Consider the following 19,334-nt stretch of genomic DNA (forward strand, 5'->3'; position numbering starts at 1 on the left):
TGGAAAACATATATTACAGTGTAGCAGAATTGGACGTAATTCGAATATTTTGTTTATTTAGACTAAGCGAAAAATAAAAAATAACAATTTCGTATTGCATTATTTATGATAAAATTATTGTATGTTATTTTTTATTTATTCGTCAACACTATTAATTTTTATTGTATAAGCATTTTTGTTTCATTCGATACTATTTGCTTATTTATTATTACCTTTTTAAAGTTCTAAATAATAATAGTAGACACGCTTTTTAAATTATCTTTTTTAGATTAATAACAAATTATTTAAACTATTTGTTTATTTTTTTTTTAAATCAGAAACTGTTTTATGTTTATAACATGCATTAATATTAAATAATTGTTGTGCTATATTTTTCATAATAAAAGCACTTTAATTTGAAAAACAAACCTACTCTACACCAGATTCTACGCATAGGTAATATTCTATACACGGTGTATCATAAATGTACATCACTTATTTGTTTTTTAGACCGGTATAGTAAAAATGAGAAAACGATTTTTTTTCTTTATTATTTACAAAATGTATTTAAATAAATTTGAAATTATCTAAATTAATTGTCTCTTAATAAATTATAATTAAATGTATAAAGTTACAAATAACGTACCTACTTGATCCCGAATAAAAAAATGTTTATTAATTATTTACTGTCAAAAAAGTATACCCCATTCTACTGTAGAGAATATTGAATGTTATTTTTGAAATATCGTACTTTGTATGTATTTTTAATTTTAAAAAAGTAATTGAAGTTGAAGTGCGATAGAAATGGAGGAATATGAGAGACGACGGACGATTTTTTTGAAAGTTTAAAAACCAACCAATATTTATATTACCCGGTCTGTTTGTCATCATTATTATTATTATTATCTAGAGAGGGCGCGTGACAATGGAAAACAACTGAAATTCTCAAAAATCCGCCTCTACTGCGATGGATATCAACAATTTCAGCACGCCTTCTAATTTCTTTTTTAATATACTTTTACTGTTTTGCCAACAATTCAATACTGGCGCCCTCGTGTAAACACAAGAGGAAATGACACGAATACTAATTAAACGCCGAACAAGGTCTTGTGTAAATAATAAATATTAGTCTTGGTGCAGTAGATGACGGCGCACATGGGGGTGGACAACCCGCCGTGTCGGGTGACTCTGTATAAATATATACATATATATTTATAATTTAGTATCAGTAATAATAAAAATGGAAAGCCGCATCAAATATCAGCTATATAATGAGTGAATATTTCATTAGACTAAAAGCTTTTTATCGAGAGAGAGAGAGAGAAACGCCGCAGCACCAATATAGTGTAGACCTTTGAGTAGACGATCCGCATTACTTAACTATCTTTATATCGGATCTATTGAGTATGATCGTAATAATAACAATAATATATTATTATGTACATGGTTTTTGTTTCCGCTTTTTTAGATGTACCTACTTTTTACTTTACTCAAACAACATAATAATTATATTCTATTTTCTCTTTTTTTTTATCTCACTAGTGGATACCTCTGATTTTGGTGAAGGTGCAAGTAAGTTAGACAAAATAGTACTATTTAACACTCAATACTATTATCATTATATTATAACAATGTTATCTTAACCGTTAATAACAATAACGACTGGATTGATTGGACGCTTACTTATTTGTCTTAACAAAACAAAAACAAACGCTTAAGCTAATCACAGGTACACAACCGCAATGTCTAACCTAACCTAACCTAACCTTATACTTAATGTTTTAACGAAACAACATCAAACGCTTTAGCTTATTACAGGTACATAACCGCAATGTCTTCTTCTTCACTACTATTCTGTACAAATAGGGTCGGCCAGCTAGATGCTGTCCCTCTAAAACTCCTATTTTTAGTTTTATTGTACTTATCTCAGAAGTCCCAGAGTAACTTCAATGGACTAGGTTTAAAAAAAACCCCGGGTTTTTTTGCCAACTTTGACCTCCACTTGAATCTCATCTCAACTTTTTTTTTAGTTTTTAAAGTTCTTACCACTTTTATATCATTTTTACTATAGGGATATGCCAAGTTACGGAATTGATTAAAACACGTGCCACAAAGCATTTGAAATACCTATAATAATGATTGTTCTATTAGTCAAATAACAAAACAAATTTAAAAAAATTATTACACTAAAATTGAATTGCTATTATTTTATTAGAACTTAAATCAAACAGTAAAAAATTTAGCTGCATAATTATTTTGTTATTTTATATGCATTAAATTTAATTGAAATCACCTAATAAACTAAAGGTCATTTGTTTCCTCTTTTATTTAGGTCCTAATAACATGATAATCAACAAAAGTATTGTTTTAATCAATATGGTAGGTATTTCGAAAAATATTCGGCACGTGTTCTGTAAGTTCAAAAATGGCATAACTAAGATTTCAAAGGTAGCACGAAAATTGAGTGTAAACGCTTCAAAAATAAAAAAAATATTTGAAATAAAGACTGCCCGTTACTACTCATTCCTTCTAAGTGTTACGATCTACCTCAAAATCATTTTACACTAGTCTTCATAACAGCAATGTCTATTATTAACAATTTCAAAAGAAACTAACAAAAATCTGAACCCGTGTCCAGTCGCTATTAACGAGAGAGATAAATAATTCTAAACAAACATTGTTATTGATACATAACAAATGTTTGTGTGAAACCGAAAAGGTGTTTTTTTTTATTGTTGACAACTTAAGCAAATATTATTTAATTACACAGTACAACACGATTTTGGAACAGGAACCAAAATAAATCTACTTTTTTGGGGGGTATTTGGCCGTTTTGAGGCATTTTCTGCGGTTCCGTACACAATTTTCTAAATTGTATTTCGATTAGAGCTTTTTGTGTTAAATATTAAATTTGCTCAATTTACAGCGAGCTGTTCTCAGCTCAATCTACGTAGAACTTTTAGTTTTCTTTAATATGCAAAAGAAAGTTTAACAATGTTTGTATTGTAAGTCGCTTGGAAATTTTGAGCCGATTTAAAAACAAATTGTATTTTGTGTTCTTGTTCCAAAAAAAAAAAAAAAAGGGTAGTAAAATTTTGTTGTACCGTTTTATTAATTTATATTGTCGCACTATTAAACTTGGCTTTTTCACTTGTAGAACCCGGATCGGCTCCGAGAAACATTCAAATGCGTCTGCTGAGTTCCAGCACAATGGTAATACAATGGGAAGAGCCCGAAACACCGAACGGTCAAGTGATCGTGAGTATATCCGCGCGTTTGTTTCGGTCGTTGGCTATCAAAAAAAATCATGTTAATTAATACCGCGTTCTCCACTGTGTCCCACGCAGCGCTACAAGGTGTACTACACGATGAACCCCGATCAACAATTATCGTCTTGGAACACAATGGTGGTGGATAACAATCAGTTGACCACTCTGAGCGAATTGACCCCTCATTCCATTTACACCATACGGGTGCAGGCTTTCACCAACGTCGGCGCCGGACCCTTGTCTCCGCCCGTACAAGTGAAAACCCAACAAGGAGGTAAATTAATATTAACCGCATCGATATGCGTATAACTGCATTATAACTGCTCTGTTTGTCCACGCGGACACTGTACACTGTGCGCTGTACAGCGAGCAGATTGTTACACGGATGTGTTAAATTTTCTTTGTATTTCTTCCGGTGGGTTTCGGCCCCCAAACTGGCAAAACAAATTTGCCGCCGTGTTTCCCTATCCGACACTCTGCCTATTTCCATTATAATATGTCGGGTGGGCTCCACGCTACTTTGATATATTTTTTTTTAATCCCCATTAATATCCTTACATTTACTTCGGCAAACACGCATAAACATTTACGAATCAATAACTTAAACACGAGTCAACGGTTCAGAATTTCACCATTATTCGACAACATGATGTGTGTTATGAGTTGACTTGGCCGTGTCTGTGCGTGCGCTTTATCGTCGGCTGCTTTGTTTCAATCACGCCGTCGTCAAATATAGGTTTTGCTTTATCGCCAATTGGGCGCGGATACTTAATCTACGTTTGTTTCGCAGTGCCCAACCAACCGAAGGACTTGAGAATCAGCGAAATCGGCGAAACGTCAATTGTGCTCCAATGGGCCAAACCCAACGCAGAACAAATTTTGAGCTACGAACTGTACTGGAACGACACTTACGCTATGGTAAAACGCCGTTTTTGTTTCTATTTTTGTGCTTGGACCCACGATAATTTGTTTTTCTTAAAAATGTAACAAGTAGTATAGATTGGAAATCGTACCCGAAGTATTCAAAAAGCTGTTACCCCTCCCCAAACTTGTGTGTTGGGATATTCTTAAGATATAGTACTACCGACGACCTACAGTGAAAACCCAATAAAATATCATTATAATCCTTCACTACAGATGGAGTGGATATTTTATCTTTATTTACGAATCCGGATCAAACGATATCTATTTGTTCCGGAGACAACAACTCCGTCAAAAATTAATTCGTTTTTTAAACTATGTTTTGTTAAATGTTTCAATAAGTCTGATAACTGGAGGTCTATTGAAAATTTAAATAATATTTTCATTTAAACAATTATTCCTATAATGTGGACACATGACATATTTCATTTAACTATATTCAACTTGAATTAATGACATACATACCGAAATAGATGATGATCGTATAAGCCACAATTATTCAGTATTCAATATATAGTTATAATAATGTATAGTCTTTAGAAAGTTTGATGGTGTGAGGGATAACATCATTGAAGTCGCAGCAATAGGCAGCATGGGCGTGTAAAGACAATTCCCAGTTTCAAAAAAATACTTTGTACTTAGATTAATAAAAAAAGTATCAATTAAACGGATCGGTACATTAATTGTACATGTTTAATTAGTTATTCTATAATTGAGGATGTCATGTTTACTTATATCATATTACGGAAAATGTATAGTCTGTAAATTTCATGTAAAAATTAAACTGTGAACAAAACTACAACTAAAATTGTATGATTTCCATCAGGACGATTCCACCGTTGTGTTCTAATGTATTTATTCCCCATGTAGGAAAAGCATCACCGACGGATTCCTGTGACAGAAACCTACACATTGACTGGTCTGTACCCGAACACACTGTACTACGTGTGGTTGGCTGCCAAGTCTCAACGGGGTGATGGAGCACCCACTCCACCGATCCAAGTCCGGACCAAACAATATGGTAAGTGCCGTTACCAAACCGGTTACCGGGTCTCATGTCTGTGTTGGAAGTGTTAACCAGGTAGGAACACCGGCCGTATTTGTGATTGGACATACACACATGCACGAGTGCTGTTTGCTGATCACTATATGACTGTTGGATATATTTAGGTACCAGCACAGCAAGTGAGTCGTACCGACATTGTGTAACGGACGTGATCGGACGCCACTTGGTGTTGTTAGAGTATTATTATTATTATTATTGTTATATATGCACCAGCACTTAGATGATATTTTGTTACACGTTTTACTTTTTTGTTGTTGTTGTCTTATAAACGAAGTAAACAACATCCTATATGGGTTTTATCCGCGAACCGTCTATGAAACGTGTCGACGATTTGGATTGTTATCTAACTGTTGGTTCTTACCATTTATGAGTATTATTTAATTTTAATTTTTTTTTTTTTTTTTTGTTATTTCTTCATTATTATTTTTTTCTATTACTCATTGCTCGAACACAAACAGTGCCTGGAGCTCCTCCCCAGAATGTTACCGCCGAAGCCATCAGCCCCACGTCTATCACTGTCCAGTGGCAACCGCCTCCATCAGATCGTAGCAACGGTCACATAGTTTACTACAAGATCATGGCCATTGAAGCCGGTATGTCTGACTCTGACGCCACCCAGTATCGCGTGGAAAACTCCACTACGTACACTTTAGACGATCTCAAGCGTTGGACCGAGTACAGGATTTGGGTATTAGCCGGCACTTCAGTCGGTGATGGTCCATCTTCGTACCCAATTACGGTTCGCACCCATGAAGACGGTAAGCATCTACAAACATTTATGTGACACACACGAGGTGTAAACGGAAATTGTATTCCCAGCTTTTAAAAAACATTATTTCCCACATATTAGGTTCCTGTTTTAAAAGTCCATTAAACCAAGCCTGAAGAGTTATAGAAAATAATAACCCTTCTATTCTGCTTTAAAATGTTCTAACGTAAAATTGGCCACTTGCATTTAAAAAAACAATGAAAAAATTAATAGTTAACTGTGAAATGCTCATTTAGTGTTAAACTATTCAAAAATTCAAGAAAATCCTATTATCTTTTTCTTTAGAGTTGGTTAGTCTTTGAAAAGAATTTGTTAAATTTTCATCAAAGTACAAAGCTACATCTAACTGCATATTTCTGTGTTACATAAGAATAATGCTATGTAATGTAATAGTGAGTTTCACGTAAAATGTTTTTCCTAAAACAAGATTTAGGCATTTTTCGAATAATAAATTATTAACTATTATGTCGTTATTCGATTATTCATTTAATCAAAATCAACAATTTATTAACGATTCATTTTTAGTCATGATTGACTTAACTAGTCTGTATTTTAGAACAATTCAACTATTTTATTATTATGAATAAATTAACTTGTAACTAAAAATGAAATTTTCTAAGAAAAATGAAATTAAAAAATTAATTTGTAGCTAAAAGTTAGATTATTTATGATGAAAAATGTATTCCACTTATGTATTTCCTTACACATGATTTTAATTTTTAAGCATCAATTAAATTACTTAATTTAAATTAAATCACTCTTTGCTTTTAACTTAAATAAATAATTCCAAACACTGTCCAAAGATAAATCTATATTTAAGATAGCGTTCAGCTACAAATTTTTGTTTTCAGATAACTAAATTAGCCTTGGTCGTCATTCGCACAAAAAATTATAATTATTTGTGGATATAATTTCCGGTTACACTGTCACACAATCATTGTACACACCTTCACACAATAATGTATAACATTTCACTAATAATAATTTATTTAATTTAACTGACCTTTTAAGGGAGAGGGAAAACACTGTATTAACACGTAAGGTTACTATAAAATTTGGAAAAGTCAACAAACAATTTTCAACAGCTTAACAGTATGTTAAGTATGTACATAACTTTGAAAGAAATCATTAACTCAGTCATCCCGATACTTCTATGTGTATGATAAATTAAACTAGTGTCGAGTTGGTACAATCTATATTAACTGTTGTTAACTTTTGCCTTTCTTGCTATAATGATTGGCCAACCTTAAATTATAATGTGCAATGTAGGGTTATTAAAGTATTAAAATTAATGTAAAACATATATATATATATATAATTGTGTACTTATAACTTATCTATATATATATAGACAAACGGCGGTTAATTCAGACGGCTGCGGATGGATTAACATACGGGTGGATGTTATATCTTCGTAAACACTGTTTTTCATCAACTTAACACACTGTTTTGTTAGTCACTTTTATGTATTTGGGCACAGCCTTTTACAACCGAGCACAGTAGAACGTTTTCTTATATTACAATAAAAGCACTAATGGAACCTAACTCTGATCCATAATTCTTTTAACCCTATTAACCACCAAACATGTTTAAATAATAAAAAAAAAAAATATATGTAATTTTAATATATTATTTGACCTATACACTGAATTGTTATGGATTGGAATTTAAGTTGGCGCACCAATTAATTATTAATATTTTGCACCAATAGTAGCCATATTATTATTATACACGACGGCTTAAATATAATAAAATGCACATCGCTTGGTTGAACGAGAACCACACAACTGCAATTATTAATCAAGTTCAAAAGAACGTGATTTAAAAAGATTCAATATCTTTTTTAAAAAGAACATGTATAACATTGTTTTTAAAAAACATCTCAATTTTTTACCCGGTTAAGTACCGATGGTTTTTTGGGGGGGGGGGAATGCTGCTGCTCATTTTTTTTGTATTTTGGCAGCAGCAATCAACACATCCGCTTAAATAGTTGTTTTTAAAAAAAAACAACTAAATTATATATTTTATAAATATATTAATGCACACAATTTTTTTTTACACACGTAAAATATTTTTTTGTTTTTTGTATTTTGACACTAAAAGTATTTTTGTTGTATCTTTTTGGTACGTTTTTTCGCACTTATTTTTGCGAAACCGTTGTACCCGCCTCCCTGGTGATCTGTTCGTCCAGAATTAAATAGTGAGTATTTAATAAAAAAAACTCCAAATGTAGTGGACAAAATTAATATTCTGGTTTTCTTCTCACCCCGTAGCTACAATCGTCGATGGTTAGCTTGGCGATTCATTTTTTTTTTGTTTTTTGTTTTTTGATAAATAACAAGTAAATTATAGTTGTTTATTTTGGTAGATATTGATTTTTTATCTGTAATATAATTCTATAACCTTGTTTTTTTTTACTTTTTTCAAAACATTTTTACCTTTTTATTATGTGTTTCTTTACATTTGTTTTAATTTTATTTACCCTTATACCTACTTACCTACAATATATAGTAACCCTTACCCATTATGTTTTTATTATTGTTATATACTCGTATATACCTATTGACTTTTTTTTTTTTTACTTTGATTTTTGACAGAAATCATTTTTAATATAATTGTTTTATATTTTTACTTTAGCCATTTTTGTATCTTAATTATACAGTTTTTTATGTATACATTTTTTTTTAATTGAGATGCCTAGAAAATGGTTAAAATGATTTCTCGATCAAATGGTTAAAGAAAAACATAATGTTTACTAATCTTTTACCATTTGCTTTTTGTTTGCATAACAATTATTTTTGTTGAACATTTTACAACATCTTATTTCTCAAGATATTAATTGTTTTATTAATGATATTAGTGCCGGGACCTCCTACCGACGTCAAAGTCCAACCAGTGAACTCCACAACGATTCACGTACAATGGCGACCGCCGTCCGAAGATCAACGTCATGGAATTATCAGAGGCTATCATATCCACATCCAAGAAGCTAAACTAGAGGTAAACATAGCAAGAGTTTCCTTGCAGATCGACGGTTTTGTAACATTAAAAAGATATTTTAAGCGTAACTGAATGACAAAGTGAAAGGAATTACATGTGTGATGTAATCTATAAAGTTATAGTGAGATTAGCGATAACAACTTATACCTTAATTAAGAAGTATAATACCCAACTGTAATTAAAGGTAGATACTTAAATTAGTAGAGTATATAGACCAATTATTGATTGATGAATATATTAAAGGTAGTTTGGAATTTAAATGTGCCAACTTCATTAAAATTAAAAAAGTAACTCAGAGAGTGACATCGGGGATTAAAACCATTTGATATATGGACGGTTTAGTTCTGGTTTTGTAACTGGTATTATTTTTTGTTAAATACTTGGTTTAAAAAACATTAAATTAATATTTTAGTTATTTACATTTTATTTGTTAGACTATAAGATAGTGTATAATACAATAAAAAGAATTAGCAAAAAAAAGGGTCAAGGAAATGGCAAGTACGAGGAAGTTAAAAAATAGTTTATAGGATATTATTAATACTGTTATTAATCAATAGGGCAACGCACTTCTTAACGAACCTTTGCGTTTCGATGTGGCGGAAGCGCTGGAAAGCAATGTTACCAACTTACAACCGGACACGTTATACGCCGTACAAATAGCGGCCATCACCAGAAAAGGTGACGGCGACCGAAGTCATCCGGTGAAAATCAAGACTCCCGGCGGTGTACCCGTCAGACCTATTGTCAATCTCAAGTGTGTATCTGCTTCTTTGAAACTTGTCTTTCTCAAATGAGAATGCTTACTCTATTTCTAGTTCAATCAATCGATTGTTATAAATATTTTCGATTCGTTTACTCGTAGGATTTTGGAACGCGAACCCAAAGTAAACATTGAGTTGGAATGGACTAGGCCGACAAACACTTATGGTGAACTGTTGGGTTATAAGTTGCGGTATGGTATCAGAGGTCAAGAGATGTTTGACATCATGTTGACCGAAAACAAGAGGCGCATCAACGATTTAGGTATATATTGTGTAGAAATTATATTGTTTGTGATTCAGGTCTTAACAAAATATTGATATTTTTTAGAACGCGGTGTCGAATATGAATTTCACATATCCGGACAGAACCAAGTGGGTTTTGGTCAGGAAGCCACTGAATACTTCACCACGCCTGAAGGACCTCCTACAGGTCCTCCTACCAACGTCACTTATCAGTTTCAAACACCTGACGTAGTGTGTGTGGTTTGGGATCAGCCTTCGAGAGAACACCGTAATGGTCAAATTCTTCGATATGACGTTCAGTTTCACAAGAAAATTGACCAGTCAACCATCACCCATAGAAACACCACGTTGAATAAAGTATGTACAGTCTTAGTACATCAAGCTTTAAATAAGTTTTTATTGTGGGTAAAGATTATAGATTAGCTTAAGTGTATTATATAAACAATGCCAAACATGGGCATTCTGTAAATTAATAATAGTTATAATAAATTATTGATTATTTGGTACAATAAATAAATAATTATTTGTTGTCCTTATTCCTAATGATAATTTTTGTTTTCGTCCAGGCTGTATTTTCTGGATTGGAAGAAGCAACCGAGTATGTTGTGACCGTAAGAGCAGTGACCGCTGAAGGAGATGGCCCATGGAGTCCACGTATGACGGTCAACACCACCAGAGAAATGGTACGCGCCCCGATGGGTGTAAAGGCAGTGGCTACGTCCGACCAGAGCATTCAAGTCTGGTGGGAGGCCGTGCCGGCTCGTGTTAAGCTTAATGGATATCGCATTTATTACACAATGACTGCGGTCGAAGACCTGAACCAGTGGAACATCAAAGACGTCCCATTCACCGAATCCACAGACCTGGCAAACCTTGAAAAAATGGCACAATACGCCATTGCCGTAGCAGCACGTACTGAAAACGTATGTACATCTAGAAAAAAAACTTAAGCAACACTTGTGGTTGAACATAAAAAAAAAAAAATAACGAAATATTTAAATAAACCCTTAATCACAAAAATAATACTCTAAGCGTATATAGCATATGTCACCATTCTTCACATTGTATATTATAAATCCCCGATTTTTCTTCTTACCCTATTTTATCTTTGTTGCTAACTAATAAAGATTTGAGATTATTACTTTTTGATGCAACTAGAGTTATATCGTAATTTTTAAAAATGTTTGCTACATCCCTTGAGATACCTGTAACATAAACCATACCTACAATATAAAATTAGAAAATCGGCTTTTCAAAGACCACCCTAACGTACACGTTATAGAGTATTATTTTTATAGTTTAAGGTTTATTTAAATATTTGATTTCTTTAATATGTACATCCTTTGCAAAACTGTTATTGTGGTATATTTACTTCTAAATTCTGTTTTGCAATAATAATGTTGTTCTCTGTTGTTTAGGGATTTGGAAGACTATCTGAAAAATTTACAGTTATAGTGAAACCAGATGAGGTGCCGTTGAACCTCAGAGCTTCCGACGTGAGCACTCACAGCATGACCCTATCGTGGACACCTCCTATTAAGTTAAATCCAATTGGTTACAAGATCTCTTTCAACGCTATTAAAGAGTTTAGGGACTCGCAAGGGATTACTCAGATGCAAACTGTGCCGGTTCGTGTGATCGAGTTGGAAAAATATATACTGAGCCACACCATCGACGAATTGTCACCGTTCATCAGTTATGCCGTCAACGTAAGCGCAGTGCCATCAGATCACAGCTATAGACCTCCGTCCAGAATAACTGTCACCACGCAAATGGCAGCTCCCCAACCTATGGTGAAACCCGATTTTTATGGTGTAGTCAACGGCCAAACGATAGAGGTCATATTACCTCAAGCTTCTGAAGAATACGGACCAATATGCCATTATTACATTATAGTAGTACCTGAAAATCCAGAAACGTTGCATATGAATCCAGACGAGTTCTTGATACAAAAGGTAAAGGATTATGTTTAAACGGTATCTGCCTAAAATCGTAATTAAATGCAGAAATATAATTTCTAGGTTAGAAATTCTAACGCTTGAAAAAAATATCATTAAACTATATAAATAATAAATCTGTATATGTTTTTTCTAGTTAATTGAAACATCTCAACAAGAGTTATTACCTGAGGGTGAACCCTACATTGCAGCCAAGTTCCCGCACCGCACCATACCGTGGACTTTCAATATGGGAACAGGCAAAACTTACGATGGGTTTGTTGACCGCAAATTAGAACACAATGTTAAATACAGATTATTTGTACGCGCTTTCGTCGACACCCCACAAAAGGTAAACAATAACTGGCCTTTCTGCTTTCTTAGGTTGGTATTAACTTAGTTTTTCTGTGCAGCATTTGTACACTTCTAGTCCATTCTCCGACCCGTTGACATTGGAAATGCGGGAAGTCAGCCCAGACGACTTGCCGAAAAGACCAGAATTCCGAGACATGAACATGCCTGGAAACGGAATCCCTCCCATAGCCAGTAACGACCATGTCAGTGTCCGGAGTAGTGCTACTCCACCAGGCCTGTTGTGGTTGGTCGGACCCGTCATAGCTGCCATCCTTCTCACTGCCGCTTTGGTGTTGCTGTTTGTTGTGAAAAAGTATGTTGATCTCTCAATCCCAATAGCTTTCGCTGTGGCTATTGCTTGTAGCCATTAAATATTATTAACAATCATTTTGTATTTTAATAAAATGTATTAATAAAAGAAAATAAGTGACCTTTTTAAAATTGTTGGTTCCCGGTCAGTCAATTTTGAAAAAGATTGTCAATCCAGAAGACTGTCATTCTTTGAATACTCGTTTAAAAACTATTTACTAATAATATTGTTATTGTTTTCAGACGCCGCCGCCCCAACAAATATGGTGAAACATCTGGTGTCACTAAACCCCTTATAGGGCACTCGCACGCCAACAACGACCCCGTGGAATTACGGCGCTTACAGTTCCAGACTCCTGCCATGGTGTCCCATCCACCGGTTCCCATCAACTACCTAGGCCAGCACATCGAGCTGTTAAAGGCCAATGACAACTACAAGTTCTCACAGGAGTACGAATCGATCGAACCCGGCCAACAGTTCACATGGGACCATTCCAACATGGATGTGAACAAGCCCAAGAACCGATACGCCAACGTCATAGCTTACGACCATTCGCGTGTCGTGTTGCAGCCATTAGACGGTGTGCTGGGCAGTGATTATATAAACGCTAATTACTGTGACGGCTACCGTAAGCATAATGCGTACATAGCCACGCAAGGGCCTCTCCAAGAGACATTCAGCGACTTTTGGCGCATGTGCTGGGAAGTACGCACTTCCACCATCGTGATGATGACCAAGTTGGAAGAGCGGACCCGAGTGAAGTGCGACCAGTATTGGCCGGCCAGGGGATCTCAGACTTACGGCCCAATAACTGTGACGCTGCACAACGTACAAGAGCTGGCCACGTACGTCATACGGTCATTCCATCTGACCAGGGCCACAGACAACGAGACCAGGGAAGTCAAGCAACTGCAGTTCGGCGCCTGGCCAGACCACGGTGTGCCTGATCATCCGGCGCCCCTGTTACAGTTCATGAAACGCGTGCGTGCCGTCAACCTGATGGACTCTGGACCCATAGTGGTGCACTGCAGCGCTGGTGTCGGCCGGACTGGTTGCTTTATCGTTATTGATGCAATGCTGGAACGTGCCAAACACGAACACACCGTTGACATATATGCCCACGTCACATGTTTAAGAGCCCAACGAAACTACATGGTTCAAGTGAGTGCAATGTTCTCAACGACCATAACTGTTAACTTATTGTTATTTTTAATCGTTTATTACAGACCGAAGAGCAATACATTTTCATACACGACGCTCTCTTGGAAGCAGTAACTTGTGGCGAGACCGAAGTGGCCGTACGTAATTTGCCCATCCACGTCCAACAGCTTTCGCAAATGGATGTGACCACTACAGTTACGGGAATGGAACTTGAGTTTAAGGTAACAATTGTTTGTAGTTACTTAATTTTTTTCAAAAATATAATTATTATTATTTTGACGTTTTGTAGAAACTGGCATTGGTTAAAAATGAATTCTGTCGATTTGTAAGCGCCAGCTTACCAGTGAATAAGCCTAAAAACCGGCTGGTCCATCTGTTGCCTTACGAAAGCACAAGGGTCTGCCTGAGCGGGGGTTCTTCCAGAGGATTGGAAGGGTCGGACTACATCAATGCCAATTTTATAGACGGCTACCGACAACGAGGATCATACATTGCCACTCAAGGACCGCTACAAATCACAACTGATGATTTTTGGCGTATGCTCTGGGAACACAATTCCACTATTGTGGTGATGTTAACTAAACTGCACGAAATGGGAAGGGTGAGTACCATTGCAGTCATAATAAAAAGCAATATTACTATTGAGGCGGTTATGTTAATGTTTAGGAAAAATGCTATCAGTATTGGCCGTCTGAAAGATCAGTCCGCTACGATACCTTTGTCGTTGAACCCATTACTGAATATAACATGCCGCAATACATACTTAGAGAGTTCAAAGTGACGGATACTACAGACAATGGATCCAGGACAGTCAGACAGTTCCAGTTCACCGATTGGCCTGAACAAGGAGTGCCCAAGTCGGCCGAAGGGTTCATAGACTTTATCGGACAAGTTCATAAGACCAAAGAACAATTTGGCCAAGAAGGACCCATCACTGTCCATTGCAGGTAAAAACATGGAGAATAACATTCATCTTTTTAGACCTGTAAATAGAGGTAAAATAGCGGGAAAAAATCCCAAACCTTTTTTTAAAAATGGTACTTTTACATACTTAAAGTTGTCAGATTGGTGCAGTTTTTTTTAAAGTTTAACTTTTTTAATTTTTTCCAATATCTAACAAATATTGCTAAAATGGAAAGCTATTTCAAACAAGTCAATTAATTTAATTTAATTTGCTAAAAAGAAGGTAGCTTTTGTTTTTGTTTTTTTTTAACTAATAGTTTTATCATAAATTGTGTATTATTTAAAAATTTGACTCCCTTTAGTATTTATTCCGGAACAAATAAAATATTAAACAAATCTATTATATTATAAAGACTGTATAAAAATTTGTTTTTCTCCAACAGCGGTGGAGTCGGTCGTACGGGTGTATTCATATCTCTCAGTATTGTGTTGGAACGCATGCAGTGCGAAGGTGTCATTGATCTCTTCCAAACAATCCGAATTCTGCGTACACAGCGCCCGGCTATGGTACAGACAGAGGTAAAACATTTTGGAAATAATCTACTGGTAAAGTATTTTGGTGATTGAACGAAAACTTTTTTTTTTTTTTTTTCAGGAACAATACCAGTTTTGTTATCAAGCTGCTCTTGAATACTTGGGCTCGTTCGACCAGTATTCCGACTGAGACAGGCCTAACGTGTTCACGTCATACACTGAGCACGCGGTTTAAAAAAAACTACTATTACTCTGTTACATTGCACGCACACCCATGGGTTACCGCCAGAGCGGTGTACCCTGTAGGTTAGTTGCTGCTGGCTGCTAGATAATTGCTAACAAGTCGCAGTCAGTCGTCTCTCGATTGGTCTAGTCGTCGCGTACCAGTTCAACTCCTCACGCGCATAATTACCATATATAAATAGAAAATCTTAATAGTGACTTGGTACTTAATTTTTTTGTTTTTATTTGATTTTTATGTAAGCTTTTAAAATTGTACTATTTTTTAAAGAGCCTAAAATTTGAACAAAGTTTTTTTTTTTTTAAATAACTCCACTATTATTTTGTTCGTAAATTGATTATTTCATACAACGTAATAATATTATCCGAACAACAAACATATAATATTATGTTATTGTAATATTATGTAGTACTTAATGACTGTTAGGTATTGTGTATAGAAAAAAAAAAATATTATTTATAATTTGTAAACGTAGACAATTTTTTAAATCGTTAGTTGACAAACTATTGTTATGTCATTATAAAAAAAAAAAAAAAATAAGAAATCCATCGACTGATGTACTTAAGGATAAAGCCTTTTTGTGTTCCATGACTATTATTTGATTTATTAATAATTATTTCATTGGATTCGTTTTTTTTTTAACTTTTTTATGTTTAAAAAAATGTCTTTAATTTTAAGACTGTATTCGTTAATTTATTTTGATCTTAACAAGATGGAACGGGGGATGGGCTTTTGATTTTCTTCGTCCGACTTTTGTTTTATTGTATTTCGTACCCAATATTTTTTTTTTTTAACTAAGAGTTACCTCTGGAGGAGAGAATATCATCACACCAATACACATCACTTGTTAGATTTTTGTATTTATTTTATAATCAATTTTTTTAATAAACGACAATATACAAACTTACCGTCCTCGAGGTTAAGTCTAAGCCGCGTCACTTGGTTAATTTGCCATTCGTTAATTATTTTCTATGAAATTTCAAAACCGCTCACGCTTAACATGAAACAGAAAACAATCACTTTCGCGTTCGCCAGCTTTCTCTACACTTGTATATGGTTAACTAATAGGACCACAATATATAATCGAATGGTTTATCGAATCGTCGTTTCCGCATATCATTTATAAAACTATTGTTATCCCTTGAGCAAAATGTTTTTCTATTGTAAATAGTCTTTTAATAATATTAGTACACAGTGTAATTATTATTATTAAATTAATAAGAATGTAAAAATAATGTAATACAACAACGAAGTGATTAAATTGTTGAGTTAGTAGTTTTTATTATTGTATAAAAAATAATAATAATGATAAATGTATTGATAAATTGTAATTTGTGTTGTCACCAGCCAAGAAGATCTTTCAATAGAATAACGTCTAACAAATAATAAATGATTTTGTAGAAATTATTAAATAAACAATAAAAATTATAAAAAAAAATATATCTAAACGACTATTTATTTTGAGCTGTTGTTATTATCTATTATAAGTCTTTGAGGCATTTTTATACATTTTTTTTTTTTTTTAACAATAAATTTAGGATGCTTGTACAGAGTATGATTTTTAGCTTCGATGAGAAGCTGTTAAAGTATTTACAATGATTTACAAAGGTTTTACAACAATATTTTTTCTAAATGCATCCACGATAACATTTTAACCACCTGACAGATATTTTCATGTAGCAAGTCTATAGATAAGAAAAAGTAACCCTAAGATACTTTATTGGCCTAATAATTTAAATAGGTTGATCCCCCCCCCCCTGTTAAATACTTAAAATAATCCTACACATTCACATGTTTCTCAACGGTTTACATTTCATCAATTAAGCAGGATTTGAGAATATAATATGTATCGGTGATCAGTTTCAACAATTTAGTGGTAGGGAAAAATTCGTTCTTTTAACATATTTTACGGGTTTATAAAACAAAACGAAAGGAAAAATTATAATTGTGTCATGCTACATATTATATGAAATTTTAAGTTTGTATAGCCAAAATTGCTTTTAAAATTTGCATATTCCTGACAATATTAGTGTTTAAGATGGTTTTTGGATAAGATTTGAATTTTGTTTGAATAGAATGTGCTTTTACTAATTTTCTCTGATATTTTGACTTATTTGCAACAAAAAAAAAATCTAAACTACAGGACGTCTAATTTTTTTTACCATGGAAGTATAGATAATAGATATGTCTTATTTCTATAATACGATCGAACCAAAAACCTTAGTTTAAGTTAAAACAATTAAAAAAAAAAAAAGAACGGAAGGAGTTTAAAAAAAAATGTATGTTTATAAAACAGTCATATATACTTGCTGCTGTTTACCAATTTTTCAAGCTAGTATACATATTCTAAAAATCTACAGAAATCTACAGTTTTGAAGTTTTTATGACTTTTTTAATGTTAACTACAGATTTTATAAATTGTAGATATATTTAGAACATGAATTCATTATAATTCTGAGCTCTAAAGTCCTAATTACGCGCTCGAAAAATATCGAAAAAACTTTTCCCGCTGGGGGGGGGGAGGGTGAAAGATTTACCTTTTAGGATTGCGGTGTTAAAAAACATATTATGCGCGACAAACGAAAATTGGACTAAAACAAATAATAGGTATTTAATTGAAAAAGTTACTTTAGTTTCAAAAGTTAAAATAGCTCTGGGAAAAAGTGAATTCCGTAAATATTTAGTGATTTTATATTTATGTTTTCAAATAACATAAACGTGAATATTTATTTAAAGAAAAACTATAGAATTGCTATTATTTTAAAAGAGTAAACGAGTGTCTTGCGTTGAATGGAACATGTTGTATATATTTTATTCACGTTAAAACACAATTCTACAACGCATTGGTCAAAAATAATAATGATTACTTAAAATCGTTGAAATTTTGCCGTCAAGATAATAATTATGAAGTAATTTTATAGCATATACCCAAGGACTGTTATTTTAATATTTAACGCGACTGAATACAATATATATTTCCTATGAATTTTCTAAAATACTAGCCACAATTGGATGAATTTTAAATTAAGGAATTATTTAGTTTATTGTAGTTTGTTTCAATATTAATCATTTGAAATGTTTTTATTTTTAGTTTCGATGTAAGTATTTTTTATTAATATTGTAAAATTAAGTAATTTTAAGTATAACATTTAATATAAATATTAATATTAATATAATATGTAAATACTAAATATTACATATTTATAGTATACCTATACTATATTACATTATTATTATTCGATTAAGCAAAACATTTAGACTAACCTTCTTAAAAATATTCATGTACACTTATTACTTTTTATAAAACTTAATATTCCATAGAATAATTATTTAAAATTGTTTTCTAAAAATGAATTTTTATTCTATTCACTCAATAAAGGTGTTAATTTAATTTACAAATACTTATATATTTACATTTTCGAGAGTATTTATTTTTTGCATACTCAACTATAAAACATTATTTTTTATATGCAGTGTAGTGTACCTAAATTGAAGCTTAATATTGTTATTTTTACACTTTCCCCACAGCAAACAAATAAAAAAATTTTATTCAAATTTTGGAAAAAAGTTTTAAAATTATTTCTCATGTTTAAATTATATTTAAATAATATTTTGTAAAAAGAAATTTCGAAACTCAAAAATTTCACTCCGGAACGTTGTTTATAAGCGGTATTAAAAATAATGAGACGTTTTGAAAACATTTAAATTTGTTCGCTGTGCTGGTGAAATTATAACTAACAGAGAAATGTTATAGGTGGAGTCAAGTCTCGTTTACAAATCACACGAAAAATGCATGTAAGCACTTAAGACACATTGCACGGTGCGGATCATTTCTGTAGACAATTTATATAGTTTTTTTGTATAGTTAGAATTTATATCGGTTTTT

At 33.1% G+C, this 19,334-nt stretch overlaps 1 protein-coding gene across 4 annotated transcripts in view; it reads left to right on the top strand.

Moving 5' to 3' along the window:
• The window catches only part of LOC126847449 (tyrosine-protein phosphatase Lar), a 123,010-nt gene extending 106,201 nt beyond the window's left edge, over positions 1-16,809 (top strand). Inside the window, exons 10-29 of one of the 4 annotated variants that reach the window (XM_050587669.1) lie at positions 1,522-1,551; positions 3,137-3,237; positions 3,327-3,522; positions 4,039-4,166; positions 5,040-5,190; positions 5,694-5,993; positions 8,865-9,004; positions 9,562-9,758; positions 9,867-10,027; positions 10,094-10,365; positions 10,575-10,931; positions 11,427-11,963; positions 12,103-12,297; positions 12,359-12,612; positions 12,852-13,770; positions 13,836-13,991; positions 14,060-14,371; positions 14,437-14,717; positions 15,117-15,252; positions 15,329-16,809. In XM_050587669.1, the coding sequence (XP_050443626.1) occupies positions 1,522-1,551; positions 3,137-3,237; positions 3,327-3,522; positions 4,039-4,166; positions 5,040-5,190; positions 5,694-5,993; positions 8,865-9,004; positions 9,562-9,758; positions 9,867-10,027; positions 10,094-10,365; positions 10,575-10,931; positions 11,427-11,963; positions 12,103-12,297; positions 12,359-12,612; positions 12,852-13,770; positions 13,836-13,991; positions 14,060-14,371; positions 14,437-14,717; positions 15,117-15,252; positions 15,329-15,397 (4,892 nt within the window). In that variant the 3' untranslated portion in view covers positions 15,398-16,809. The remainder of the gene's footprint in view (positions 1-1,521; positions 1,552-3,136; positions 3,238-3,326; positions 3,523-4,038; positions 4,167-5,039; positions 5,191-5,693; positions 5,994-8,864; positions 9,005-9,561; positions 9,759-9,866; positions 10,028-10,093; positions 10,366-10,574; positions 10,932-11,426; positions 11,964-12,102; positions 12,298-12,358; positions 12,613-12,851; positions 13,771-13,835; positions 13,992-14,059; positions 14,372-14,436; positions 14,718-15,116; positions 15,253-15,328) is intronic. The other 3 variants (XM_050587672.1, XM_050587673.1, XM_050587671.1) reach the window with 3 other exon arrangements.
• Positions 16,810-19,334: the final 2,525 nt, after the last annotated feature.

Source organism: Adelges cooleyi, unplaced genomic scaffold (genome assembly GCF_023614345.1).
Source record: "Adelges cooleyi isolate 19-005CV unplaced genomic scaffold, UGA_ACOO_1.1 ACOO_flye_CR_arks_rails_tigmint_CR_PRNA_108, whole genome shotgun sequence".
In the NCBI taxonomy this organism is placed as follows: Eukaryota; Metazoa; Arthropoda; class Insecta; order Hemiptera; family Adelgidae; genus Adelges; species Adelges cooleyi.